Below are 27,729 nucleotides of genomic sequence, written 5' to 3' on the forward strand. Positions count from 1 at the left end.
TGTGCCCTTGGGCCAACTACTTATCTTCCTGGTGCCTCATTTTGCTCATCTGCAAAATAGACACGGATAATGGTATACCTTCTGGGGTTGTAAGGATTAACACATTTAAAACTGTATCTGGAATATAATGGAAGCTTTTAAAATAGTAGCTAGTGATCACTTGTTAACATGATAAGCCATATTAACTTCAACAAAACTTTCTGTATTATAGTTTTCCTACACTTAACCAGTGAGTGACCCAAATGGGGTTCAAACCACAAAAGCTCTATTTGACCTAAGAAGTTTAGCTTTACTAGCTTTAATAAAGATGTATGGCACATAAAGACAACTTTAAATATCTTTAACTCAAATTATTCTTGAAAATTTCCTCCCAGTTTAATATGAATACAGTTTTTCCATATATCTCTGTCCTAAAGAGGGGCTCCAGACCAGTGTACACAGATTCTCAAAAAGCTTTATAAATGAGAGACAATTTTAATATCCTAAGAAGTCTTAGAGAAATTACATAATAAGGTTAACTGGTTTATTGGTTATTGGATTTTAGATAAAAGAGAGAGACAGAAAGACAGAGACATAGAGGGAAAAGCAGCCTCCCTGTACGGAACCCGATGTGGGACTGGATCCCAGGACCCCGGGATCACGACCTGAGCCAAAGGCAGACACTCGACCACTGAGCCACCTAGGTGTCCCTAGTATATCCGATTAATTTTTTTCATCTCTCTATAAATAAATATCTATTGACACTTCTACCGGGCCAGTGCTAGAGATGTAAAATGAACACAACACACACCCTCCTTTTGATGTCTTAAGACTTTAATGGGCAATAAACCCACATAAACAGTTATCTCAAATTAAAATAATGATAGAAGCAGAGAAGAACACCTAAGCCACCCTGGCAGGTATGAGGCAAATTTCTCAGGGAGAGCAGTGACTCGGCTGTCTGTAGAAAATGATCAGCATTTAAATAGTTTTAGAAAGAAAAGACAAAAAAAAAAAAAAAAAAGAAAAGACAAATTGTGACATATGCAATAGCTTTGAATGAAAACCAAATTATCGGGATCCCTGGGTGGCGCAGCGGTTTAGCGCCTGCCTTTGGCCCAGGGCGCGATCCTGGAGACCTGGGATCGAATCCCATGTCAGGCTCCCGGTGCATGGAGCCTGCTTCTCCCTCTGCCTGTGTCTCTGCCTCTGTGTGTGTGTGTGTGTGTGTGTGTGTGTGTGTGTGTGTGACTATCATAAATAAATTAAAAAAAAAAAAACAAATTATCTTGTATATGAAACCCCCCAAAATAATAAGGATTTGGGGGTAAAAAAAAAGGAAAGGGAGCCTCGGGGGGAGTTGGTGGAAACTTTCAAAAGAATAGCTTTCACTAGATTTCCACATTTCACCTGTGAGCTAAGGTGCTGCTGTTACCTCCACATTTGAAGGATGAGGAAGCTGGAGCACGGATGGGGTCCTTGGTCTAAGACATAGCTACTTGCTTCCTGCCCTTTCCTGGTGAAACTCATGCACATCTCAAGTCAAGGCAGGTCCCAGGCCAGAGGCCCTGGTCTTTTGCTTGGGGAGTCTCCTAACCTCCTGGGAAGCACCACTGGTTATATTGTGAGAGCGGAGTTCCCTGGCTCCGCCGCCCCTTGATTCAGGCAGTCGGGTGCCACACAGCACTGGGTGCCAGGGTTGGCGGGATGTTGCCACAACACAGAGTCCACCCCTGCAGAGTGAGGGGCCTTCGCCATCAGAAAGGCTCAGGGCAGGGTAGCAGGCCGCTGCGGTTGCACAGACTGTAGACCAGGCATGTCACCCCTCAGGAACCGGTGCCTCCCTGGGTGTCACCCGCCCTTCCTGTCCCAAGAGGGACAGTCTGAAGCCTGGGAGGGTAACTGAGACAGAAGCCTCTGTGGAACAGGGTTAGCAATCTGTAACAGAAAGTACGTCACCCTAACTCTTCAGATTGGCCACATTCTTGTCCCTCTCCCATATAGAAATAACCTTGCACTGTGCCCCGATGCAGGCTTGCACACACGGCATCTGAGAGCAATGTCCCTGGGCCCCACTGCTCGCTCCTCACTATTGTCAAGCCCCACCCACGTTTCCTATGGCCTCCTTTCCCCGCTGGCATGTGCAGCTGGGCCATTTCATGGACTGAGCTCATCAGCTGTCACCAGCTAGTTGAAGCCGGGTCTAGTCAGACCAGTGTGGGGATGTTTGACCTCTGAGAAAACATCCAAGAGCTGCATAGGAAGAGATGCTGCTGACTGAAGTCAGCCTACTCAATGGAAGACTAGCCTACGGGTTACTTTCCTTAAATAAAGCAAATGGGACAGAGATAGAGTGCAGAGACTACATGATTTCTTGTTAATTTCCCTTTTTAGTTTGCAGTGAGCAGTGACAATGCTAAAGAGATCTTTCGCCTGTCATAAATGTTCATCTCGAAGATGTTTTTTAATGAGTTGATTCTTTAAATGTGGAAGTGCATATAAACACATTTGGTCCCACTGAAAGGAATTTTGCCTGAGTAAGGGCTGTGGAATTACTTTGGGGGTCAACTTCCTGCCCCGTGGAATGCAGTGGGAAAGTTCCCACAATGGGAGGGGGCCTCTCCCAGGGCATTCCAGGCAGGAGGCATCTGCAGAGGTTTAATACAGACAGTACCATGTCTCAAGATGCTATCAGCATCTCCAACAGCCAAAGGCCACCATGGTCTGAGCCGGTCCCAGTAAGATTCCACAAAACTTATTTGCAGCATAAGCAGAGAAGACAGAGAGAGAGTATGTGTGTGTGAATATAGCAGGGCAGCATGAGACCTTTCACATGGGGGAGGAAAGCCAAACTCATACTAACTTGAGCTTACGATATTCCCATCAAGGGGTTGTATACTGAGAGAACAACTTACCATACTTCGAAACTTCTTCAAGAAAGCTGTCCTCATTCTCATGAGGTTTAGGGAAATAGCCACAAAGTAACAAATGAAGCCAAATCCATTTATTCACTCATCCAGTATATTCAGGATGCCTACTATGTGCCAGGCACTCTTCTAAACACCAGAGATGGAACAGTGGACAAGAGAACCACAATCCTGCATTCTGCTGCTCCACTCACAACTCTGAACACGTTCACCTGCTCAGATTTGAGTGCCAGACTGTGAACTCCAGACCATACCTTTCATCTACCACCACATACCAGCATCTAGAACAGAGCCTGCGACGTGGGTGGTATTCCATGTGTTTACTGGATTAATACACACGAACAGGAATTTGACCCTGAACCCTCTGAAAGCTTCATGAAACTCCTTGGCAACAAAGCAAATCATAACTTGTCTACTCATTCACCCAGTCTGAGGAGTGGGGACATAAAGATGAAGACAATGTGGCCCACAGCCCCCTGAAGCTGACCTTCTAGTAGAGAAACAGTGAGGGGCAGAAGAGCTGGTCATTTAAGACACTACAGGGATTTTGATGTGATTGGAGCAAGTAGGAGCATGGCAGGAGAGGAAGCTCAAGAGACAGGCAAGATTGGTCATAAAGGATCCAAGGTTTGGATTTTTATCCTGACAGCCACAAGGGGCAGAAGGGGCAGTGATGGCATTTAGACCGAGGCAAGATCATGCTGGCTCAGGGTGGAGAAGAGCCCCAGGGTGTGTGTGGGGTTAGGGGGATGGTCAAGGCTGGTCAGGAAGGTAGCACAGTAGGCCAGGTGACAGCTGGTAGGGGTTCGGTGGAGGCCGTGAGAGCGGGGCAGGGCAGGAGGTGACAATTTCCTGAGCCATGGGAGGAGGATAGACGGGACTTTTGTTGGACTGGATGGGGAGAAACTGTGGATTTCCCCCTGAGATGCAAAGCCATGCTGCAGCAGGGACCGTGGCTTGCAGGAAGCACAGGCACTGGGTGGCCGGATGGATACGAGGGAAGAAGGAAGTGGCTCAGGTTCCTAGCTTGTGTATTTGCTGTTCTTCAGAGAAATTTCACTGGCTCCAATTGCCTGCATGTAGCATACAGTTTAAACCCTTTATGCAGGGCAGTCCGGGTGGCTCAGTGGTTTAGCACCGCCTTTGGTTCAGGGCGTGATCCTGGAGACCCGGGATCGAGTCCCGCATCTGGCTCCCTGCATGGAGCCCGCTTCTCCCTCTGCCTGTGTCTCTGCCTCTCTGTGTGTGTGTGTGTGTGTGTGTGTGTGTGTGTGTGTGTGTCTCATGAATAAATAAATAAAATCTTTTAAATAAATAAATAAACCCTTTATGCAGATGCTCAAACTCTCTGTGGCCTGGTCCTGTCCTTGCCTTATACTGCCACGCGTGCCCCCTCTCTTCCCAGCTCTGGGTCCTCCTGCTGTCCCCTTTGCTTGTGTGCCCTCCCCCTTCTCGTCTCTGGAGGCCACCATTCATTTCCAATGTCGCCTCTTCCAAAGAGCTTTGGATTTCCTCAACCCTTGAAAACTCTTTTTATCTCATTTCTTTGAATTTGCCTTAAAGTCTCAGTTAGGTTGGGAGTGAGCCCCCTGAGTGTGTCAACTTTCTCTTGCTCATCCTCCCCTCTCCTCTGGACTGAATGTCACCTGCAGCAGGATTCGGTACCTTCTTGTTGCAAACAGAGCCCACAAGATGTAGCAGTTTGTCCAGAAAAGGAGGAGCGTATACCTGCTTCACAGAGTGGTGGGGAGGGCTTGGCACATAGTTAAGTGCTCAATTGGTGATATCATTCGCATCATTATGTCCAAGGAAAATAGGATCCAGCTCTTCTTCCCTAGCTTAATATGAAGCCTCTGTCTCCTTGTAATGAGGTTAAAGCATAAGACACTACATTAGAATTCTCGAGAAATTGTTCCCTGGAGTCAGTAAGTAGGGAACCACACTGTCCCGGAACCCCTGGGGCATTCCTTTCAAAGTCCCAAAGATCTTCCTCTCTGGAGGCTTCTCCTGAACATTTTGGGTCGTTTCTTTCCGCTGGTGGAGGAACTGCTCACCTTTTGATCTCTGGGTGATTCCGGGAAAGGAGGTGATGGGGAAGGACCCCCTTGTCATGCCAGCTGCTGCCGCGAAGGTCAGAAATGAAGCCAGGAGTGGGGAGCAAGAGGTGGGCACTTTGGCCCGACTGTTCCAAAAGAAGCGAGCAAGCAATTGTGACAGTCCTTGAGTTTTATTTTTAAAATCAAAGTAGAAGAATTTTGTGAGTCCCAAAGGATGGCTTTTATGTCATTTTTATTATTTTTTTTTCTTTTTCTTTAGAATTTCCTCTAAAACACATCAGGGAGACTTCACGTATTCCAGATTTAGCACTTTAATGGGCTTTTGTTCCTGCCTTAATTTTTTCCTTTTTAAAAATTTCTCCTCTGATGTTCAATTAGCTATTTGTGGGATTACAAAGTTTGCAAACTCAACCATAGAATTTCTGGAAAGTCTTTTAATTTCTGCGTGAGTTCATAATAATATTATGCACCCTACCTTACTCAGGAGGTAAGGCCTATCCCAGAGACTAACTCTTGTGCCAGTAGATTGCATTTGCCATGATGAATCATTTAGGGGCACTAGACCCATTTTCTTGAATCACAAAGACCCTAAGTTTGATAGTGCCTCCTGGGGATCATCTTGATGGTTTTCTCTCTCCAGGAACCTCGGACAAGTCTAATCTGGAGCTAATTACTCTGACGTGTACCTGTGTGGCTGCAACCCTCTTCTGGCTCCTATTAACGCTCTTTATCCGAAAACTGAAAAGGGTAAGAACATTTCAGATGACTTTTTTTTTTTAAAGATTTTATTTATTTATTCATGAGAGACACACAGAGAGAAGCAGAGACATAGGCAGAGGGAAAAGCAGGCTCTCATAGGGAGCCCAATGTGGGACTCCATCCCAGAACCCTGGAATCATGACCTGAGCTGGATGCAGACATTCATCCACTGAGCCACCCAGGTACCCCTTCATATGAAGCTCTATGCTCCTTTTTACATAATGTTCTAAAATGTTTGCCTCATGTCTAGAGCAGACACTAAACAAATGCTAGACTCTAGTCCTCTTCCTCCTGGCCTCTGTCTCTGGCCTGGGGAACACCAAAAATGAATCATTAAAATATCTCTCAACCATAGAGTGGAGTATTCAAATAAAAAGCTAGAGCAAAAAAAAAAAAAAAAAAAAAAAAGCTAGAGCAATGAATAGATGATTATTTCCCAGAAACAGGAGGGATATTTTTGATATAAAAATATGTAATAAAATCTTTAAATTCATCATGAGACCAGCAAAGTCTTCCTTATTCTCTGCCAAGAAACAAAAAGGGAAAAGCAAAATAAAGACCCACTTCTGACTTACCTCTCATAACATTATAGGAATGCACACAAGGTCACCTCAATTCCATGGTCCCTGAGCCCCACCATACAACTTACTTCTTTGGTGTGAGATTCAGGTCCAGATTTCTATCATTAGGCCTGCAGCACTACTTGTTGGGGTGGGGGTTTATGAGGAAGAGCCTACATTCATTCATCCATTTATTCATGCCTCCACCATTTACTGCGCACTTGCTCCATGCAGAGTGCCAGGCCCAGTGTCAGGCCCTGGGTGACAGTGGAGAGGAGCCTGGCTTTCATCAGTTGCATAGACAAATGTGAACTTGCCAGTAGAGGCAGCTACTGAAGGATGTAAGATGGCAGTGAGGCAGAGAGGGAGGGAAAAGTGCTGCAGGCACAGTGTGAGGTTGGCGCAGGACAGTGACACCCTGGGAAGGGAACCCGGTAGAGACCAGTGTGACTGCAGTAGAGGGAACAAAGGAGAACATGAGACAGGAGAGGAGAGGCTGCAAAAGCTGGCCAGACGGTAGCCTTGCAGGCTGAGGTAAGAAATATAGTCTATATTCTGGAAGTAAAAGGAAGCCTGGGGCCATGGGGACAAGAAAGTGTGCTGTTAAGAGATCTGTGTCTGGAAAGAAAATTTTGGCTGCTGTGAGAAGGGACCAGAGGAGGCAAGGATGAGTAGAGAGGAGCCTAGCAGAAGACTTTGTAGTTGTCCAAGGAAGAAATGATGGTAGCTTAGTCTACGTGATTAGAATTCATGATATACTTAGCAGGTAAAATCAACAGGACCTGAAAAGTGTCAAGGAGGCTTCCTCCATTTCTTGAGATTGATTAGCCCTGGTTACTGTGCCATGTCATATGATGAGCTCTTTATGTAGTAGCTCAATTAATCCTTCCAAAAATGCAAAGAGGCGGGTATATTACTATTCTCATTTTATAGAGAGAGAAAGTGAGGCTCAGAGAGGTAAACTAACTTGTCCAAAGTCACAAAACTAGAGTTGGAGCTGAGTTTTGAACACAGGCTGTGCTACCTTAGGCTTAGTAACCCAAACCAACAAGGCATCCTTAATAGCATTGATATGAGAGGCAAGGCTAGCAGGCACCCTCTGTGGTAATATGTCCCATCACCACGATATGTGATGATTGGTTTTGAGATGTGACAGGGAAGGCCACTGCTTTATAAGGATACAAAGGCCACACAACTGGCATTTTGAAAGGGGAGATATAGCTTGGAGGCAAGTAGGTCTAACAAAAGTAAAGTGTGCCAAATCTGGGAGGGGTTCCAAAGGCTGCAACGGAGGGTGGGGGGTAGAAAAAACTTCAGAGAAAATAAAGTTTTGAGAACGAGTTTGAAGGTTGTGGCAGGAAGAAAAGAAGCAGAAAAACGCAGCCCACCCCCCTTCCCAGGCCTTTTAATTGCATTTGCCATGATGAATCATTTAGGGGCACTAGACCCATTTTCTTGAATCACAAGGACCCTAAGTTTGATAGTGCCTCCTGGGGATCATCTTGATGGTTTTCATGAGAGATACCATCTGGTGAAAAGCGCACAGGAGCAGAGTGGAAATAAAACTGGAAAGGTAAATTGGAACAAAATTGAAGATGGCCTTCATATTTCTAAAAATCTGCAATCTTGATGTCAATAAGAAAGGATGAGAGCAAGAGATGATTCTCTCCAGAAGAGAATGCTTAGAGAATCTCAGAGGTGATTAATTCTGGGAGATACAGGCAAGGAGATATAAGTCCTCAAAAACGATTTCCATGTGGTTTCTGTAACCACAAGTGAATTCCTCATTGATACGGGCTGGATGTTATCCTTTTACCCCCACACTGCACAGGCCAGTGTTAGAATTAGAGTGAATGTTGATCGATGCTTACTGTATCCCAGGCCACCTTCTAACAGCTTGACACGGATCATTTCATGTAATATTCACAACAACCCTAGGAGATAAGCACCGCTGTCATTATCATTATTTCGCAGATAAGGATACCCGGTTTAGAAAGGTTAAGCAGCTTGCCAAGGTTAGGTGCTGGTCCAGAGTAGATTTGTGACTCAGAGCCGGGCAGTGAACCTCCACGCCTGGGCTCTGAAGCACTTAGCTGTGCAACTTCCATGCCAAACACCTAGTAGCTGTTCAGTGTTAATGTCAATGGAAAGAATAAATATTTGCCAACTAAGATTCTACTCTCCAACTCTCCTCAAGCCCTTCCTTGAGGCTTGTTTGGTGTTTCCTCACATCTGCCTTATTGAGATAAACCATAAAATTCCATGGGAAGGTTGTCTTTCATTGCCTGATCCCCTGTCTCTCTCAACACCTCCACTAGCCTCTCCGCATATGCTCCAGAAATGGACATGTCCCTTGGTAGGCTTCAACCATCCTGTGCTCTTTGAAGATTGGAGATTTGTTTTTCATGGCCTTGGCTGTATTGGACATGGAAAAGCGTGGTCATAAAACCTACTCCAGGTGCTTCTCTAGTGCACACCCAGCGCCCTGGGATAGGAATTTGTATTCCTTCCCCGTCTTCTAGACTCACACAAGTATCTGCCAAGCTGGCCTTTACAGATGAACACCAGTGGCAAATGCAGCTTGTGACAGATGCGCTCCATATCTTTCTCTGTTTTCCACCCACCATGGAGGCCAGGCAAATCTTTCTGCTTTGGGCTATTAGTCACACATTTTAGTGATAATTTCTGTGAGAAGGAGACCGATTGCAAGTGATGGATGAGGTGAGCTGTGACGGCCCAGAATGGTGAGTAAGAGCTGAAGAATGTGGGCGAGCCTGAAATAGTGTGTATGAAGGGTGACTTCTTTCCTGAACTCTGGTCTGGCCTAGGCAAGGGCAATGCAAGGTGGGCCCCAAACTCATCGAAATGAAGTTTACGTAACTTCTAGGCAAGATTTACCAAAACTCACCTTATCTGAGCTGCCCACAGAAGTGCCATCACCAACTCTGCATTGAGTTAACAGGCAATACATCCATTGATAGGAATCTAAGATGCCAAATGCAAATCCATTTACCTAGGATTTGAAATAAAGGATATTTTCTGGGCTTGATCTCCATGACCAAGACAAAATAAGCACCTGAAGGCAGATGCCCGCCTTGCTTATTTGACATCCTAGTAATGGGCAAATGAGCTCAGAACACAGCTGTGTTTAAGTCCCATACCCGATTTACTCCTCAGCCTTTGAAATAATCAACTTCTATTTCTTATTGAAGGTAAATCTTACTGTGTTCTCTCACTAACGAACCCTATAGTGTTTCCAGGTAGCTGCAGCTACCAAGGGGCCTTCTGAATATATTTAAACACTTCACATGAAATATGCCTCTCAAATGTCCCAGGGCTTCTGGGTTCACTTCACCACCTCTAGCTTTTCTTGCAAATACAGAAAAGCCACAGTCACACTTCCCACTGTTGGCCTATCCTGTAATGTATATCCCTACTTGTACAGAATGGTCATGAGAAGTTATTTTCAGTCATTTGGAATTATTTTATAAATATGCTTTGCATGTTTTGGAGAAGGACTATCATCTGATAATCGTCTAAGAACAAGCAAAAAGGTCACTGGAGAATCTGGGTGCATATAACCTGAGACAGTACTGGCAGAGCAGAGCCAGCCTACAGAAATGCAGTGTGAGAAGAGTAAGGGGCTGTTTAATGGGAGTTGCAAGATCAAGTGTGATGCACATATGTATATGCAGAGGGGTACTTTGTGCACCCAGCTACAAGGTTTCAGCCAAATGAATCAAAATAGCAGCAGAGGCGGCCAGGTATTGTTTTATATTGGATAGACAGGATTTTTTTTTTTTAAGTTGTTTCCTTGTTGGTAACTTTGAGATCTCTTTCTCAGTCTTCTTCTGAAATAAAGACTGACTACTTATCAATTATAATGGATCCAGACGAAGTTCCCCTGGACGAGCAATGTGAGCGGCTCCCTTATGATGCCAGCAAGTGGGAGTTTGCCCGGGAGAGACTTAAACTGGGTAATGTATTTGTTCAACGGATTCCTAAACCTGCACTGAGCAACTACTACATACAAAACACTGTGCTCTGAGGGCTGCAAACATCACCTGGACTCAGTATTCTGCCCTCCAGCTGCTCACAAACCAGCAGGGGAGATGGGCACAGAGGGAAATGATTCTAACAGGACGCTGGGACAGCAGTACAAGGGGACAGGGCACCTGCTCACTCTCTCAATAGCTTTCAAGCACCTTCTCTGAGCAGCAGACATCCACCTAAGCTGTGGCGATACAAAGATGTCTGAGTGTGTTCTCTCAAGAGATGAAGGAGATCACCACAAAAGGAGACAAGTGAAGGGCAAAGATCAGTTCCCCCAGCAGGCTTACAAGTACAGGCACTCCTAAACCATGACATTTTTGAGGACCTAGAAATTTGTGACCTAGCACACAATTCAAGATGGCAAGGAGCAGTACAGCCAAACATTCGGTAAGAGCGTTAGTGCCCCTTCAAGGGTGTGGATCAAAAAAAGCCTCTGCAGGAGTCCATAGACTATAGACGCTGAATTTCTGTGGATGTTCGGAATGTCCGGATAGTAAAGAAAGTCCTACGGGTCATTTAAGTTTCATTTTGGAAGAGCAAAGACTGTTGTTCCCGGGTAATATAGATGCTGTAAACATCAGGCAAATGTGCTTTCCTTCAGCTTACCCCTCAGTTCCTCTGGCTCAGACATCACAAATGCAAATTCATCTCCAGCCTGTGGTAGTATTACACAAAAAGAGCCTCAATTACTCTTGCCCAAAATATTTGGGCTGTGGCTTCTGAAAAATTTCTCCTCACTCCTACGTATGCCAGAATCATTAATAGTTGGAACTGGCAACAGAGATCATGGTCCAGTGTTCCTGGATCTTGTCACTCTCAGCAAAAGAGCCTCTTGTTCCATCGCCTCCCCTCCCCCAACAGGCAGACTATATTGGGGTGGGGATCTGGGGGGACAGAGAGGGAGAAATGGCTCTTCTTGTTGTTCACGTGAGCCTTGAAATGATGCTGCTTACATTTCTTCTCACATGAGAAAGAATACTTGGCCCCAAGAGTATGTTCTATTTGGCTTGGGGAAGAAAATTGGAAATCAGTAAAAAGCTGGAGAGACAGGCAAAAGCCAGCAATGACTGCTGACGGGGGAAAAATCAACTAAATTTAGAGTAGTTAAGGGCAGGTGGTATACTAGATGAGTTCCTTCTGCAAATCTAAATTATATGGCAGCTAGCCCAGCCCCTCAGTGACCTTGGCAGGGAACTGGGATAATTTTCCCACAACCATAAGCCATTCTCAGGCCACAGTGCTTTCCAGAGTTATTAGTCACAATCAAATATGCCTCTTCCCGTATAGGACATATGAGCTTTTTGTCCTATCTCTTTACTCCTTCACCTAGTATCCCTGGGCTCTAGTATCTCATTGAGGGACATTGCTAATCCTTCTGCCAGATTTCCCCTGGGGCTCTGTGGGTTTAGATAATCCCATTTCAGGAGATTCTCCTTGTTGAAGATCTCTCTTAGGATTCTTTTCCTTCCTAGAATTGCCAGATGTTATGATTTGGCTCATGTGCGTGTGAGTGTCTTTGATGGGTGTTAAGTCGGCTCACTCTTTCAGTGCAGAGCATGGCTGCAAGGGCCAGAGGAATGCTATTCCTACTAGCATGGGAGCAGAGAGGCCCAAGATTTTTTGGCTTTTAAGCCAAATAAATGACAGAAAGTAATCTGAAGTAATGTCTGGCAAGTGAAAGTAACCAAGATTATGTCTGGATGGATGGAGAGGAAAAGCTGGTTTGATGGGCAGAGTTACAATGAGACTGTAAATATGCAGAAAAACACACTGTGTAGGGAAACACACAGACAAGTTGCATCTGATTTCAGCTTTTTATACTCTGTTGGTCCCTATTAGCAGCCCAGCAGCCCTGTTGAGAGAAGTTAGAATTTATAGTACCTGATAGATAGATACAGTAGGAGTTTGGGTCAAAGACATTGTTCCCACTGAAAATTCTGAAATCCAGGAAGAAAAGGAATCTGTTTTGTTAGGGATTCCTCACTAAACCTAAGGGAGAATTCAGCTTATAAGTTTATCACGGAAGCTGGGATAATGCCGGACAAGGCATCTTTCTATTGCAAAATAAAGTCAGAATTACCTAATATAGGAAACCACACAGGGAATGTGGAATTTGCAAGTGGACAGCGCGTGGGCTGGTGTGGCCTCTTGGAAGACAGCTCCGCATGTCAGTGTTGCTGGGTACTCTCCCGAGTGTCCCAGGGACTCTGGCCAGTCAAGGACAGTCTTCAAGGAGATTCCAATATCCTTCCATTATATGGCAATGACCTAGCACTTTTACGAGCCAGTTAGCGGCATGTAGGTAGCACCAAGGAGGATTTTAAGGGAAAAGAAGGATCAGGCAAGGTCAAGCCCAGTGTCACCAGGCTCCCCTGAAATTGGAACAGTGGGTCTGCCAAATGATTCTGATGCATCAGATGATTAAAGGGCCCGTAATAGCTTCATGCTGTTTTATGAGGCAGCCATCAGCTTCCAAGAGAATGGATGAAAAGGCTGAGGGAAGCCAAGTGAGAACGAGCTTATTCTCATTGACAGAAGCAAAATCCCCAAACACTAGTTAAAACCAAGTGTGTTGGGCCGGCCTAGAAGGGAACGCCTGGGGGCTGAGGCCAGAGGAAAGGAAATGGATCTGTCTGCCCCAAACAAGCAAGAGCCTTTAAGGGATGCAGGGAGGTGTCCTAAGGGAGAGATTATCTTGATATTGGTCTGGCTCAGGATGCTTTTCCTATCAGGCACCACGAAGAAAAACATTCTTTTGCCCTCAAAAAGCAAGAAATGAATATCCAACCAAAATGCACCTGTCTTTACAAGTCTGGGGGAGGTAGCTGCCAGTGCTCTTTGCATAGGTGCTTTCCACATCCAGTACCTGCAGGGTCCCCCCGAGGCACTTTTCTTTAAACCTTGAGTCCCCATTCTGGTCTGTTTCATGGATAATTTTATCTGCAGAGGGAAGCAAAGCCTATATCCCTGTCCATGGTGCGCACTCTGGGAGGAATGACCTTTATTGGTCACTACCAGTGCATTTATGACCAGACAAAAGCATGTAATCTCACCAATGTTCCCTCCTAATGAAGAGGGAGTCCCCAGGAGATGGATGCAAAGAGATAGTTACAAAGAGGCTCTTATCATCACATCGGTAATTGAATTTTTCTCGTGTCCTGACTGGATGCCTGGGGTGTTCGGTAGTGAGGGGACGGTACAGAGCAGAGGCAGGGTGATGTAATGTTTGTTACTGAGTCATTGCACGTAAAAGTATAAAGTTGTAAGAAAAGCAGGAAAGCAATGAAATGCCGGGACACCTGCACCCCGATGTTTCTAGCAGCAATGTCCACAATAGCCAAACTGTGGAAGGAGCCTCGGTGTCCATCGAAAGATGAATGGATAAAGAAGATGTGGTTTATGTATACAATGGAATATTCCTCAGCCATTAGAAACGACAGATACCCACCATTTGCTTCAACGTGGATGTAACTGGAGGGTATTATGCTGAGTGAAATAAGTCAATCGGAGAAGGACAAACATATGGTCTCATTCATTTGGGGAAACATAAAAAATAGTGAAAGGGAATAAAGGGGAAAGGAGAAAAAATGAGTGGGAAATATCAGAAAGGGAGACAGAACATGAGAGACTCCTAACTCTAGGAAACGAACAAGGGGTGGGGGAAGGGGAGGTGGGCGGGGGGTGGGGGCCACTGGGTGACAGGCACTGAGGTGGGCACTTGACGGGATGAGCACTGGGTGTTATTCTATATGTTGACAAATTGAACACCAATAAAAAATAAATTTGTAAAAAAAAGAAAAGAAAATCAGGAAAGCTTCATTACAAGCTTCACGAGAATCTTAAAACAAAAACTCAAAACCTATGTCTTTGGGGGGAAGGGATTGGAGTATAAGGAAGGAAGGAAGGTCGGTTGGCTAACTCATTAAAGGCCCCTTATCAGAACAGTCTGAGAAAGAGGACTAGGCTGAGGGAGAAGGAGTCATGTCAAATTAACACTCTAACTACCAGGGTTTACTTTGGCCAGAGGCATTGTGTTGACTACCTTTTCCCCCAGAAGAACCAAGCAAGAGTGACTTCTTTGGCTCACTCTTCCTTTTGCCACATCATGCTCGAGGTGTACTATTGCTTTCAGTTCTATTTGGCTACCTGTGTCCTGATGGTGCAAAAGAAAGTGCCCTGATTAAAAAAAAAAAAAAAAAAAAAGTAGCTGAGATATTCTGGGCAGGGGTTACCTTCTTCACAGAGCATCACCTTCACAGTCTCCAACCCATGGGCTCCTACAAGTACCCATAACTGTATGAGACTTGCTGTGAACATGTCACAAGTTCCCTAATGGCTACTCCTCCTTCTGCACTGATGCACAGGGGGGCCTTCTATGCACCAGGCCCTGAGAAGGGGGACCCTGGGAAGATTCAGACATTGTCGTTGCCCTTCTGAGTCAAGTGGTCTCATGCAAGGCTGAGGAGATAAACATGTTAACAGTGGTCATGACAGGTGCCATGAAAGAAACCTGACTCTGTTATTGCATTTGGCAATCATTTCTCTGTGGCTTTTTTTTTTTTAAAGATTTTATTTATTTATTCATAGACACAAAGAGAGAGGCAGAGACACAGGCAGAGGGAGAGGGAGAAGCAGGCTCCATGCAGGGAGCCCAATGTGGGACTTGATCCTGGGTCTCCAGGATCACACCCCAGGCTGCAGGCGGCACCAAACCACTGCGCCACCGGAGCTGCCCCTCATTTCTCTGTGGCTTAAACCAATTGCTACCAAAAGTTGCTAGGCTCACGTGCTGAGGCTTGAAGATATAGACATGATGTAGGGGCATGTTAGAATAGCTGGGAATATTTCACCTGGCAAGAAAGGCTAAGAAATTATATAGTGATTATTGTGTAGCTATGGGGCATTATTAGAACTGATAGCAGTGACTGTCATTCTCTGTTTCTTCCTTTCTGCTGAAAACAGATCAGAAGAAATGACCTTAAGAGGTAAACAAAGTGGCTTAGGTTAAACAAAGGGAAGTCTTCGTAGTAATGTAATGTTTAACGTTTAACAATGGAAGAGACTCCCCAGGAGGATTTGGTGAAGAGGAAACTGGTCACCCACCCCCACCAGATGCTTTCCAGGGACCTAGCCTAGCTGCAAAGGACAAAGGAGAGGTGGAGGGAAGATACCCCAGAAATGTGTTGTCCCTTACTTTGACTCTTTGGGGCTCAGTTTTTTTGGGATTCCCTTCAAAGTCTACATGGGTCACATATGCACGTAGGATACAAGGCACTTTCTTCCTGAAAAAGACTTAACTTCACCCTGCTGGCTTGGCAAACCAATGTCTTCTTTTCGTTACAGGCAAGTCACTTGGAAGAGGGGCTTTTGGAAAAGTGGTTCAAGCTTCTGCATTTGGCATTAAGAAATCACCTACATGCCGGACTGTGGCTGTAAAAATGCTGAAAGGTATGGATGCCATAGTTTGGCTTTCAGTGGACCTGTGGCATTCTTGAAACACTGGTTATAAGTTAGATATGGCCTAGGAACAGATGCAAGTTATTTCTGCTCTGGCCACATAATTGTCTTCTACTCCTAGAAGCCCTCCTAGTTTGCTTCAGGAGTTGTAGATTGGGCCAGCAAGAGCTCAGAATAACCTCGGAAATGAAACAATCCAACACTGTCCGTGGGAAAGCAATCTCTGTTACCTCAAAGATCTTTCTCCTCTCACATCTTGAGCTCTATCTACCAGGGAATTAAGCTCACTATAACCACAGGTTCAAAGTTTCGGAATGATCCACTGTGATATTATAATGGGAAAATTAGCTATGCATTGTAAACCCAAAGGCTTAGCTGGGACATGACTAACTACAAAGTAAAACTATGAAGCTGGAATACTTGAGATCAGCAGAACTCTAAAATATTTTATACTGTCAAGTCCCACCCGTAGAACATTTCCTCTTGAGAAATTATATCTATATCTATATTTATATCTATATCTATATCTCTCTTAGCATTGAAAGACACTACTGCTCTCTGAAGCACTTGGGAGGTGAAACCACATGGCACAGTGATTTATGACCATCCCAAGAGAGATGAAAATGAAAATAGGGGAAAACTGCATAAATCAGACATCTCAAAGATGCATATATCTTTTAAAGTATGGAAAATACTTTGTTTCTTCATTCATGATGGAATATTCATGTCATTTCAATTCATTTTTAAGATTCCAAAACCAAAAAGGATTGGACACCCAAAGGGCAGTTTTTTAGCTTTCCAAAATCTCCAGGACATTTGCAGGGGATTTTGAGGCACAGGAAGCTATGTACCCAGCCAAGCAGATCCCTAGGAAAAGCTCCAGGAGGAAGTACCATACACATAGGGAGACTTCAAAGCTCTTTATTTCTTCCAGCATGGATGCAGCATTGCAAGAGCCCCATGAAATGGTATTTTCTATCCCAAGCGGCTGCCCTTGTCAGGCAAAATCTCTGATAAAACTCTCCAGGGAACCTGACAGTTCTACTTAAAAATAGCCAGGCAAGGAGTCTTACACCCACGAATCAGGACTTCTGTACGAAATGGACTGCTCAGATGATGGCAGGCCTTTCTGTGAGAATCCCTGCATTCCAGCACCCTGCCCCCCACACCCTGTGCCCCAGATTCTGAAGAGAAGAGGCATCCACATGTCCTTTGTATGAGAAAGCACCAGACTAAGTGCTTTACTGTGTTCAGTTGAATCACATGAAGTTGCCATTTTTCTTATTTTTCTCTCTTCAGCCTTGTGAGGTAGACATTATTTTCCCAGTTTCTGGCTGAGGAAACATGACTCAGAGAGGTTAAATCACTTCTGCAACATCCCATAGCTCACCAGTGCAACAACAAGGGTTTGAATGTAGCACTGTTCTCCCCACCCCTACCACCATGGTGCTATACAAGAGGGGCTGCCGAAACCTGGCCTCCAGGAAATGGCCCATTGCCCTCAAATACTAACATGATCCTGGCCCAGGTTATGGAGGCAATCGAATATCCAACCTTGAGCTAAGTCAAAACTCCACCTGGAAGCATCTGCTTCCTTAGCTGGTCCCATTATCCTGCTTACTACCACACACCTTCTCCCAGAGAGGTGGCTCTCCTGCCTATGCTTATCTATTGTGGATCCAAGATAACACCTGCCTGTAAATGGAACAATCTGAGCAAGAGAGCCTGATTTTTGCCTCTGTGCCAAAGGGGCATAAAAGCATGCAGGGATTGATGAGTTTGAGGGGGAAGATTCTGACTTGAAAATTTTTAAAGGCCCAAAGAATGTATTCTATGCAATACTGAAATAAACATGTGTGGTCATCTTTTAAGTCTTAATTTTTTAAGAGATTGCCAAATAACCCACTATATAAAATTCCTAAAAACAATTTTCATTCAGCTTTCTTGCTTGAATTGGTTGGCCATCTGTTTCTAGGAGAAATTGAAAAGATAGAATGTCAGACATAGGCCATGAGTCAGAAGCTCTTTCAAAGTGCCCTTGAGCAGAACCTTTAACCTTTTTGGGCCTCATGCCCATGTCTGAAATGAGAAGAGTATTCAGGGTGTTTATTTTACTAACAAATATTTGTTGAGCATCTACTGTGAGCCAATCCCAACCCCGTTGGAAAGCTTCTAGAGCTTATCTGGGTATTACTTAAAAAATAATTCAAAACTGATTTGTCCTTATGAAATACCATGCACATGCTCTGGCCATTTCCCAGACTCTTCTACAGTCATACTTGCATATGAGTATGAAGATTACACATTGGCTATCTACTACAGCATTACTTGTAATGGCAAAACACACACACACACAAACTGGTGACAGTTCAAATGTCAAGAATGCTATTAACTAACAGGAATAGAGAAAGTTTCTGACATATTAAAAAACCAAATTAAATATATATATTTATTAGATATATATAATATATATATGATCCCATTTATGTAAACAAAACAAAAAGACCTTTAAGTGGGTATATTTGTTTATAAATACACAGAAAAGGAGGCAAGTGATTGGAGCGGCCTTCAGTTTTTACTCTGTATACATCATGTTGTTGGAATATTTTACAATAAGATTATATGATTTTATTAATTTTGTAAATGCCTTATAAATTAACCAATAAGAAGGACACCCCACCACTACCACCACCAAAGAAAGAAAACAAACAGAACAAACTTAATTTAGGCTTTAGCCTCTGCTAAATCTTACACTGATGTTGTTTATCTCTGTGAATGAAGTTGAAGTCAGATGCTTATGGATCCTTACAACTCGAGATAACCCTGCAGACTCCAGGGAGGAAAAGGTTATAGGGAGAAAATAACACATTGCAAAGATGTTTACAGAAGTGGCCATTCCACTCTTGCAGACCCCTGGTGCTCCTTCTTTGTAAGTCTTCAAAGAGGGGAAAGTGAGAAAAAGAGGGGAGGTGTGGGCACATCCCCTGTCTGGAAGGTTCTTGCTGAGCCTGGTTCTGTAGAACGGAAGCCTTTGGAAGGCGCCTCCATGAGGTGCCCAGCTCTGAGTCAGCGCATTGCTGAGCAGACCAGGTCCACCAAGAGGAAATGCCCAGTGACTAACCCCACCACTGCTTCTGGGCCTTACTGTAATCAAAAGGATGTTGGCTCAGGAGGGAGGGAGTAATGAAAACAGTCTGGAGACCTGGCCTTTCTGAAGACTGTGGGGAAGTTGGTGAAGCAACCGGCTCAGCGTTGGCAAACATGGAGGGCAGGAATGCCTCCTCCAGCGGAAAGAGCCCCATTGTCCTGTCGCCCTGACTCTTCCTTGTTTCTCACACAGAGGGGGCCACAGCCAGCGAATACAAAGCTCTGATGACTGAGCTCAAGATCTTGACCCACATTGGCCACCATCTGAATGTAGTCAACCTGCTAGGAGCCTGTACCAAGCAAGGAGGTAAATGAGAAGGAGGGCCTGCTCCCTCTCCCCATTCACATGCTAAGAGCAGAGTCTGACATACAGCTCCTTCTCCCCATTCCTCCTCACCTCCTGAAAAACAGCCTCTCGGTAGTTCCAGAGGAAACAGTTTGTCCATTTATGGAAAGGTGCTCCCATCCTAGAAATGCCTTCCCTGTACAGTTAATTGAAAGGCTCTAAATAGAAGGAATCCCTTTGAGACCTCCTTCCATGGGCTCCGGGTCATGTGGAGAGCATTTTTTCTCTCCGGATGGCTTTGAAGGAGGGTGGCCAGAGCTAAGGTAATGGTTAGAAGGTTGAGCATTCCTTGAAGCTTCACATAAAAGAAGAAGTTACTACTGGTAGAACCCCAGGAAGAGGTGATGTGAAGGACAACCAGAAGGGCCCTTCCCTTCACACAGCTTTTCCCTGCTGGGTCAAGCAGCCAGGACATGGCTATGGTCATGACTGAGGGCTCCAGCATGTTCCTGAATACTTTTCTATCTTCCCTCGTGGGGAGGTTAGCACTTGGGTATAGATGTGCGATCCCTGCCTAAGCCAGAAAGGAAGGTGCAAAAGACCTATGTGCACCAATGTTTTCCACAGTCAACAAAAGTAGTAGAGGGTAATCGGAAAGACTACCTGTTCAGAGTAGCAGGGGATACAGAAAGCGGGTAAGAGCTGGGAGGCCCCAACTAGCATCCTGGAGACCCAACCATAGGCTGCCTGCTTTCCCATTACCCTTGAAAATTGACAAATGACAAGTCATCTGTTTGGGGTGCAGGGCCTCTGATGGTGATCGTTGAATATTGCAAATACGGAAATCTGTCCAACTACCTCAAGAGCAAACGAGACTTATTCTTTCTCAACAAGGTAAGGAACTTAAGGGTTGGAGGTTTAGGCTACATCAGCATAAAGTAAGAGAAACCTGTATTTTTTCATTAATGACCAAGCCTAAAACCCAATCTCTGCTTTTTCCTTCCATGCCAATACAGCACACATTTTGTGGGCAGCACAGAGAATATGTAATCCCAGCATATGCAGCAAAACTTAGAGGTTAAAATTTAGGAGCCATCTACCTAACTACCTGTTCAAGCATCTTGATCATTTTCTTTCTTTCTTTCTCTCCATACATACGCAGACACCGACACAAATCATGGGGTTACTTGTTTCTTTAAAGATGATAGCAAATATAATTGTCCCCATTTATTAGAGAAATTAATGCCTCAATCAACTGAGTGACTTAGCAGTGAACACAAAGGCAGTGTTGGGCCAGAGAAATTATTTTCTCCTCTTGCTATGCCCTTTATTCTGCTTTCCCCAGACCCTTGCCCCCACAGTCAGCCCTGCACACAAACATGGAACCAGCCTTACCCACTAAAATAAAGCTACATAACAAAAGGAACATGTAGGTTTAAGTCCTGAAGGCAAACAAAATCTAAAAGAGATTATTGAATGGAGGAGAAGGTTTGATAAAACTTTGCCAGTGTGACTCATCCCACCAGTATTGTATCCTTTCCTGGGCTGGAGCAGCTTAGGGAGGAATGACTTGACATTATTAACTGCTAGTCAGCAGTGCTGGTGATGAGTCTACAGTGTGGTGATGAAACACACAGACTCCAGAACCAGGCATCCTGGGTTTAAATCCTGTTTCTCTCACTCAAAATCTGGGACCTTGGGCAAGCTACTCTACCTCTCAGTCTCAGGCCCCTCTTTTATTAAATGGAGGGAATAACAGAACCGAACTCATGGCATTGTTGAGAGAATCACGTTCTTCATTGAATTAAGCACTCTATAAATGTTAACTGTCGTTATTGTTACTGAGATAGAAAGATTGGGAGAGTCCAACTTAATGCCACCAATCTATACGACCTATATGATGGACAAAGTGCTGCACATCCAAGAATTCTGCCCAACTGTCACATGGACAGCAGTATTCACGGGACAAACAAATAAGAACCACTGGACAGCTGGCCAATTCTCTCATCCCTCCAACTTTGACCCAACCAAAGACACAGGTGGTCTATCAGACTTAGAAACATATAGGCAAGAACATATTGTCTCCAATTATAAACCATGCCCTCCAGTAGTTAAAATCTTGAAGCTGAAGGGGCACCTCACTTGGCTCAGTTGGTAGAGCATATGACTCAATCTTGGGGTCCTGAGTTCAAGCCCCATGTTGGGAGATAGAGATTTTTTAAAATTGATCTGGAAAGGACCTTTGTGATCAGCTAGTTCACTCTCTTACATTATAGATGTGCCCAGCAAAGTCAAGTGATTGACTTACACTTACACTTTTAGAGGTGAAGTCTGGGGGAAAAGAGCCCAGGTCTCTTGACAACCCTTGCAAAGCCTTCCTGTACACGAGACTGGATAAGGAAGGTGGGGTGGGGACGGCAGAGAGGGAGACACCACAAGAAAAGGGGGAAAGTGGTGGCTTGGGTGGAGAGCGGTGCAAAGTCCCTTCAGTCCTGAAATCCTGGACTGCTTCAAGAAGAACTAAGGCAGCAGCCTACCCCAGGGACCTGGGCAGGATGGAACGTTTGGGTTCGTGCGTCCTTTGTTTAGAAGGCTCTGCTTCCTCCCCTGGCTATATTTAATGATTCGCCTCCCTGTTGGTGGAGCTCCATGTTTTCATGGAAAACACATGGCTGTATTTCATATTTGGAACCTAAAGGAATATAAAGAGAAAGTGAAGGAAAAACCAAGAGTCTAAATAGAAATGGGATATTTCATTTTCCAAATAAATGCACCAGGCTCTTTAAATACTATTTGTAATAAATTCACCGCGTACTGCTAGAGTCCCGAAAGTTCCGTACATCCAGCCTTTAATATAAACAGTGGTGCTTACCAATAAGCAAAGCTGAATATAGAATTGATTGGGAGTCAAGGAGTGGGTGAGGGAGCCTGAGTTCTGGTCCCTGCAGACAGCCGTATCCGGGCTGTGACCACTGGGAAGATGAATACGAAGGCTGCTCATCACATGACGAGATGAGCACTAGGTGTTATACTATATATTAGCAAATTGAATTTAAATAAAATATTTAAAAATTTACAAAAATAAATAAATAAATAAAAAGAAAGGCTGCCCAGAGAGTGGAGAGCATTGTCATGGGCTGACCCATGAGCGGACCTATTGAGCACTCTTCTCCCTACACCCCTGCCAGTGCCATTTCCCTGCTTCGTTGTGTCCTGAGAAGGGGCCTAGTGAAAAATCCAATTCCAGTAACCCCCACCCCCCGCCCCAGCAGAACCAACCTTAACTGCCTCTGGGAGACACAGCAACAAAGAATTATAGTTTATTTATTTTCGGGTAAGTCACCTGCGGTGGCAGCAGGGATCTACACTGAGGCCTGCCCCCCCCTCCCCCATCCTCCCTCAGCAGGGCTTCTGCAGGTTTCTTGTCAGGAGGCAGGAGCCTGGAACCCCCTCCCCCCGCCCCCCACGCTGAGTTTGCTGGCTGTCCCTCCTCTGTCTTCTGCTTACTCCCAACGCGCCCTCTAGTGGAGGGATCTCTCCTACTTCGTGACATTTCTAGAAAAAGCCAAGCAAGAATGAATCCCAGCACCTCTGCTCTGTGCAGGTGCAGAAAGGGACACCACTGAGCCCTAGTCCCTCTGAGCCCCTTCCTCAGTAGTGCCAGCTAGCATTACTGAGCGAGGTGTATGCTCCACCAGTACATAGTCACGAAGCCACCGGGAGTGCCAAGTTTGTAGTGTCAACAGTTATTAGGTAAATTGCCAAAGATGATAAAAATCTTTCCGGTTCCACATGAACACCCAGAACCAACACCTCCTTTCCTAGGAGTCCAAACATAATAAGATGGAGCTTTTCCAGTGAGGAAAGTGAGACCCAAAAAAGGTCATTTGCCCGATCTTACATAGTTAATGGAAGAGCCAGATTACACACCAAGGCTTGGATGCCCAGTCCAGGATAAAAGGTCTTTTCTACCCTTTTTAGGATCAAACAGTGTCTTTGTTTTGAATGGAGGGGAGACAAAGAAATGTCCGTGTTCCCTTCTTCCCCAGAGAAACCAGAGAAATTGATAAGTATAACCTTCTCTCATTACTCAGAGGGATTATGCCATGTGAAGCCCCAAGTCCACTAGGGATTTGTTTCTACTATTCGGATTATCTTTCACAAGATGGTGTGTGGTATGGAAAAAGTGGTTAAGGGCATGGACTGGAGTTGGCCAAGCCTGAGTTCAAGCTTTGCCATTTACTACTTGCATGGGGCTTTTTACTGCTTGCCTCCTCTGAACCTATTTCTTCATGGAGAAGCAAGAAGTACTTCATAAAGTTGTTACAGAGATTAAATGTGAAAATGTACTTAAGATTCTTCATACAGTGGCTGGCACAGAGTAAGCGCTCAGTGAATACCAGCGACTATTAATATTTCTTTATTCTGCCTAAGATGCTATCTGGAAACCCCCTCAAAAGCAGAACAGACTCCAGAACCCCAGGGAAGAGCCAGGCACCTGAGCGCCATAGGGCCCTCGCGCTTACTCTCCGGTTTGTGCCACGAACTCTCCCAACTCAGGCAACTGCCAGCTCGAGGGATTAGTTTCCTCATTGCTATTCTGAAAGTCTCTTTCCTCTGTGTCCTTCTTGGTCTGTTCAAAGGATGCAGCATTACACATGGAGCCTAAGAAAGAAAAAATGGAGCCAGATCCGGAGCAAGACAAGAAACAAAGACTAGATAGTGTCACCAGCAGTGAGAGCTTCGCAAGCTCCGGGTTTCAGGAAGATAAAAGTCTGAGTGATGTTGAGGAAGAGGAGGGTAGGTATTAATTCCTTCCTGTCCTACAGTCTGAGATATTTTTACAACATACTGTGCATCTCTGAAATTTTTTTCTTATTTATCACCCTAATAAACATCCGTGGGAGACTTGAAGGATAATGTCCTGAGGAGATAAGATTTGAATTAAGATTATTTACAGAGTTGCTAATTTTGACAGGGAACTGGGCGATTGTCTCCCCACAGGGCTTTTTGTCTTGAACAGATCATCCCCCACCCCCATGCTGGGGTAAAATGGGCTGGAGGCCTGGAAAAAAAAATCTCTGAGATTCATGTTGAAACTCAAATGCTCTTGAAAATGAACTCTGATCTACTTGTTGGTTTTATGTTTTGCTAACATTGTTCCAATAAACTGGGATTTGGTGAAATAACAAGAGCCATGACAAACAGTTATGGTTTTAATGCTTTCCAGATTCCGATGATTTCTACAAGCAGCCCATCACTATGGAAGATCTGATTTCTTACAGTTTTCAAGTGGCCAGAGGCATGGAGTTTTTGTCTTCCAGAAAGGTCAGCCTTGCTTTTTACTGCTTCCCTTCTGTGCCAGGCCTAGACATGTGGACGTTTTATGGACACACACTCACCTTTGCTCTACATCCACTCTTCCTCGTATTTGTTTATACTTATGTAGAGTAAACATCACAACGAATGCCTTCATGTGTCCGGATGGGACTCAGGAGCCTCGGATACCAATGAGTAGAACTTGATTCTAGGGGAAAACCTCACCAGGTTTCAGGCTGGACAAGCCCACCAGCCATTCTGCACCCTGCCCTCTGGCCTATTTTCCAAACTGGCCAGAATCTCGGAATACATGACTTCACCAGAGAGCTCCACAAAACGGCAGCTCAGGGTGAAAGGCTGGGTGAGAGGCCAGGGGGAGTTTTGCTGACTGGGAGACACTGACGGCCAACTCGGTTTACCAGGACGCTGTCCTGCCAGTGGCAAAGCAGATTCAGGCCACTTCTTGGCTTACGGGCCTCAGGGGGCCTATTTGCAGAGAAATGGCTTCTGTTTATGGTCACCTCGTATGCATTGGAAGTTGCTCCCTTAAGGTAAAGGAAGCAGGTGAAATGGATCCTCAGAGTAAGAGGAATAAGGACGCTGAAAAGGCGCGGGAAAACAGTGGGTTAGATCAAGGGAATGCAATGATGAGGCAACTGTTTTGTTCTAGTGCATCCATCGGGACCTGGCAGCGAGAAATATTCTTTTATCTGAGAACAATGTGGTGAAGATCTGCGATTTTGGCCTTGCCCGGGACATTTATAAAAACCCCGATTACGTGAGAAAAGGAGATGTAAGTCAATGTGCTGTTGCTTTGACTCACTTATGTCATCTTGGAAGCACACACCAAAGCCCTGGGTAAATCTTTACACACTCCCTGAAAACCATCCTGTGGCTTTCTGTGAAGATGAGCAGCCTGAATGGGCCCTTGCGCGGGGCTCAGAAGGGCCCCCTGTCTCCTGGTTCTGTGCTCTCCCCGTTGCTGGCGTGGGACCTGGCCTTTTGGGCAGCACTGCCACAGCCTGCGAGCCCGGGAACTGTGCAGTGGGGCCTGGTAAGACCTCATCCTGCCCTCCCTTGGGCTCCTGTGGGAGTGCCCTGTACCGCTGGGAGGAACAGCCTGGACTCTTTCCCTCAAGTAAACCCCGGGTGATTGATTCGGCAGGTGTGGATAGCTCAGGAAAGGGTGGGGGAGGGTGTCAGTCTTATCTGAGGAGGAAATGGTTCACCTCCCAGGCCTGCCTCCCGCCTAGCGCCTCCCTGCTGGCCCGCTCTGGCTTCTCTTCCCCGCTTGTTTTTGAACACAGTGTTAGCTTTCACGTCTGTAGGTGACCTCCTGTGTCCTCTCTTCTTAAGCCTGCGTCTGGGCTCTGACGCTCGCTCTAGGAGGGATTCTCAAACTTGAGCAAGCACACACATCACCTGGAGGGCTTATTAAAACCATGATTTACTGAGCTCCACACCCAGAGGTTCTGATTCGGGTTCAGGGAGTCTTGGGTGGGGTCTGAGAATTTGCCTTTCTACCAAGTTTTCTAGGTGCTACAGATACAGTTGGTCCCGGGTCACTCTGAGAACCACTGCTCTGTAGCCTCTTCTTAGAAAAGGAGAACAACGAACCTTCCCCGTGAGCCCTGATAGGCAAAATCTGTCCCTATTTTCTGTCCCCTGGGTCTCTTCCAGCCTCCCCCACTTCTGTTTCTGTCTCTCCGTGATCCCATACTTCCTGTCAAATCCCATCCAACTAAAGTGCAAGACTGAGCCCACCGAGACTCCTGCTGTCTGAGGAGAAGGAAGATCGGTCTGCACCCTTGAAAACCTGCCAAATTGTCGCCTAAATACTACCACCTCCCTTCCTTCCAGTGTCTTTGCCCACTTCCCTGATTCAGTGACTTTAAAAATCCTGCCTTTTTACGCAGGAATGCCTTTCAAAACCTTCCTCCTTAAAAACAAAACCCCAAGCCCTGAAAATCATCGACTGTTCAGGACGTGTCCTAATTCAGATCATTCCTTTCCAGGACCCTGGAGGGTGCATGCCTGCCTTTTGGGGGGAAGAAGGGTTTCTTACAGAGTCATGGAGTGAGGACATGCTGGATACGAGGGAGGAGTTCACCCAACACTTACCATGGTCTTTTAGTGTGACACTGCATGTTCTGACAGTTTCCTCCATCTTAGGAAACCTTAGCTGCTCTAGGAAATGATTTGTGGGCCAAGTGTTATCTGGGAGGTGACCCCACGGGCACTTGGGTTGAACATGCTTTGTTTTCGTGTCCATCTGCTCAAGGCCCTCCTGTCCTTTTCTAGACACGCCTTCCTCTGAAGTGGATGGCTCCTGAATCTATCTTCGACAAAATCTACAGCACCAAGAGTGACGTGTGGTCTTACGGAGTACTGCTGTGGGAAATCTTCTCCCTAGGTAAACCTGGGGGAAGGAAGGGATCACATAAATGGCTGCATCTTCTGCCGAGTGTCCTCCAGATAGATCCACCCTTGAGATCAGCCTCTAAAAGACACACAGGTCCTTGTAGCAGCTCACAAGGCTCACATGAGCAATGGTGCACGCATGTGCACCCTGTGAAGATGCCCTCTAGGAGCGCACACGGGGAGGGGAGGTGGATCAGCATCACATCTGAGGTCAGGTTTACCTTCAGCCAGTCTACTTTCTCTATGCTTTGCTCCTTCTCCTAATTCCTCAAACTCCCCAGTTGCCACCGCCCTACCTCGTCCCTTCCTGCATCCCCCTCCCCTCAGAATTTCTTCCAGAAAGGCCCCAACAAGCACAGCTTAGCTGGCGACCTTAGAAACAGGAGGCCTCTCGTGGCTCCAATATTAGCTCAGCTAGCCCCAGATGCTGGTTCACGTGGGAAGAACAATGGGAACCCTGGTTATATTTATTCTGCTCCCAATAACATCCACTATGGGTGGCTAGAAAGCCTGTTCAAGGCCCCAGGCACACAGATGTGCACAGAGCCCACATCTGCCTGCAGCCACACTCTGATGCTCCGAGGCCTCCCAAGCATGGGGGCCAGCCAACAGTCTTTTGGACTTTGCCAAAAATTTGCCTTTCAGAGCAAATAAGTCACCCAGTAACATCCCTGGTTTCCTGAAATGTGTGAAAATCATTCCCCTGCTTTCGATGACAGGCACCTGTTGCTTCCAGTCCTTGAAAGCAGCTTGGCGGCCACAGT

The 27,729-nt window shown here is 45.5% G+C and overlaps 1 protein-coding gene across 6 annotated transcripts in view; it reads left to right on the top strand.

Moving 5' to 3' along the window:
* Positions 1-27,729, top strand: part of FLT1 (fms related receptor tyrosine kinase 1) — a 178,921-nt gene that overhangs the window by 132,315 nt on the left and 18,877 nt on the right. For all 6 annotated transcript variants that reach the window (XM_072795627.1, XM_072795628.1, XM_072795626.1 and 3 more), the window contains 9 exons: positions 5,604-5,710; positions 10,127-10,259; positions 15,679-15,783; positions 19,133-19,246; positions 20,031-20,119; positions 23,869-24,025; positions 24,456-24,553; positions 25,215-25,337; positions 26,846-26,957. In XM_072795627.1, the coding sequence (XP_072651728.1) occupies positions 5,604-5,710; positions 10,127-10,259; positions 15,679-15,783; positions 19,133-19,246; positions 20,031-20,119; positions 23,869-24,025; positions 24,456-24,553; positions 25,215-25,337; positions 26,846-26,957 (1,038 nt within the window). The remainder of the gene's footprint in view (positions 1-5,603; positions 5,711-10,126; positions 10,260-15,678; positions 15,784-19,132; positions 19,247-20,030; positions 20,120-23,868; positions 24,026-24,455; positions 24,554-25,214; positions 25,338-26,845; positions 26,958-27,729) is intronic.

The sequence above is a fragment of the Canis lupus genome, chromosome 24 (assembly GCF_048164855.1).
Source record: "Canis lupus baileyi chromosome 24, mCanLup2.hap1, whole genome shotgun sequence".
NCBI classification, from domain to species: Eukaryota; Metazoa; Chordata; class Mammalia; order Carnivora; family Canidae; genus Canis; species Canis lupus.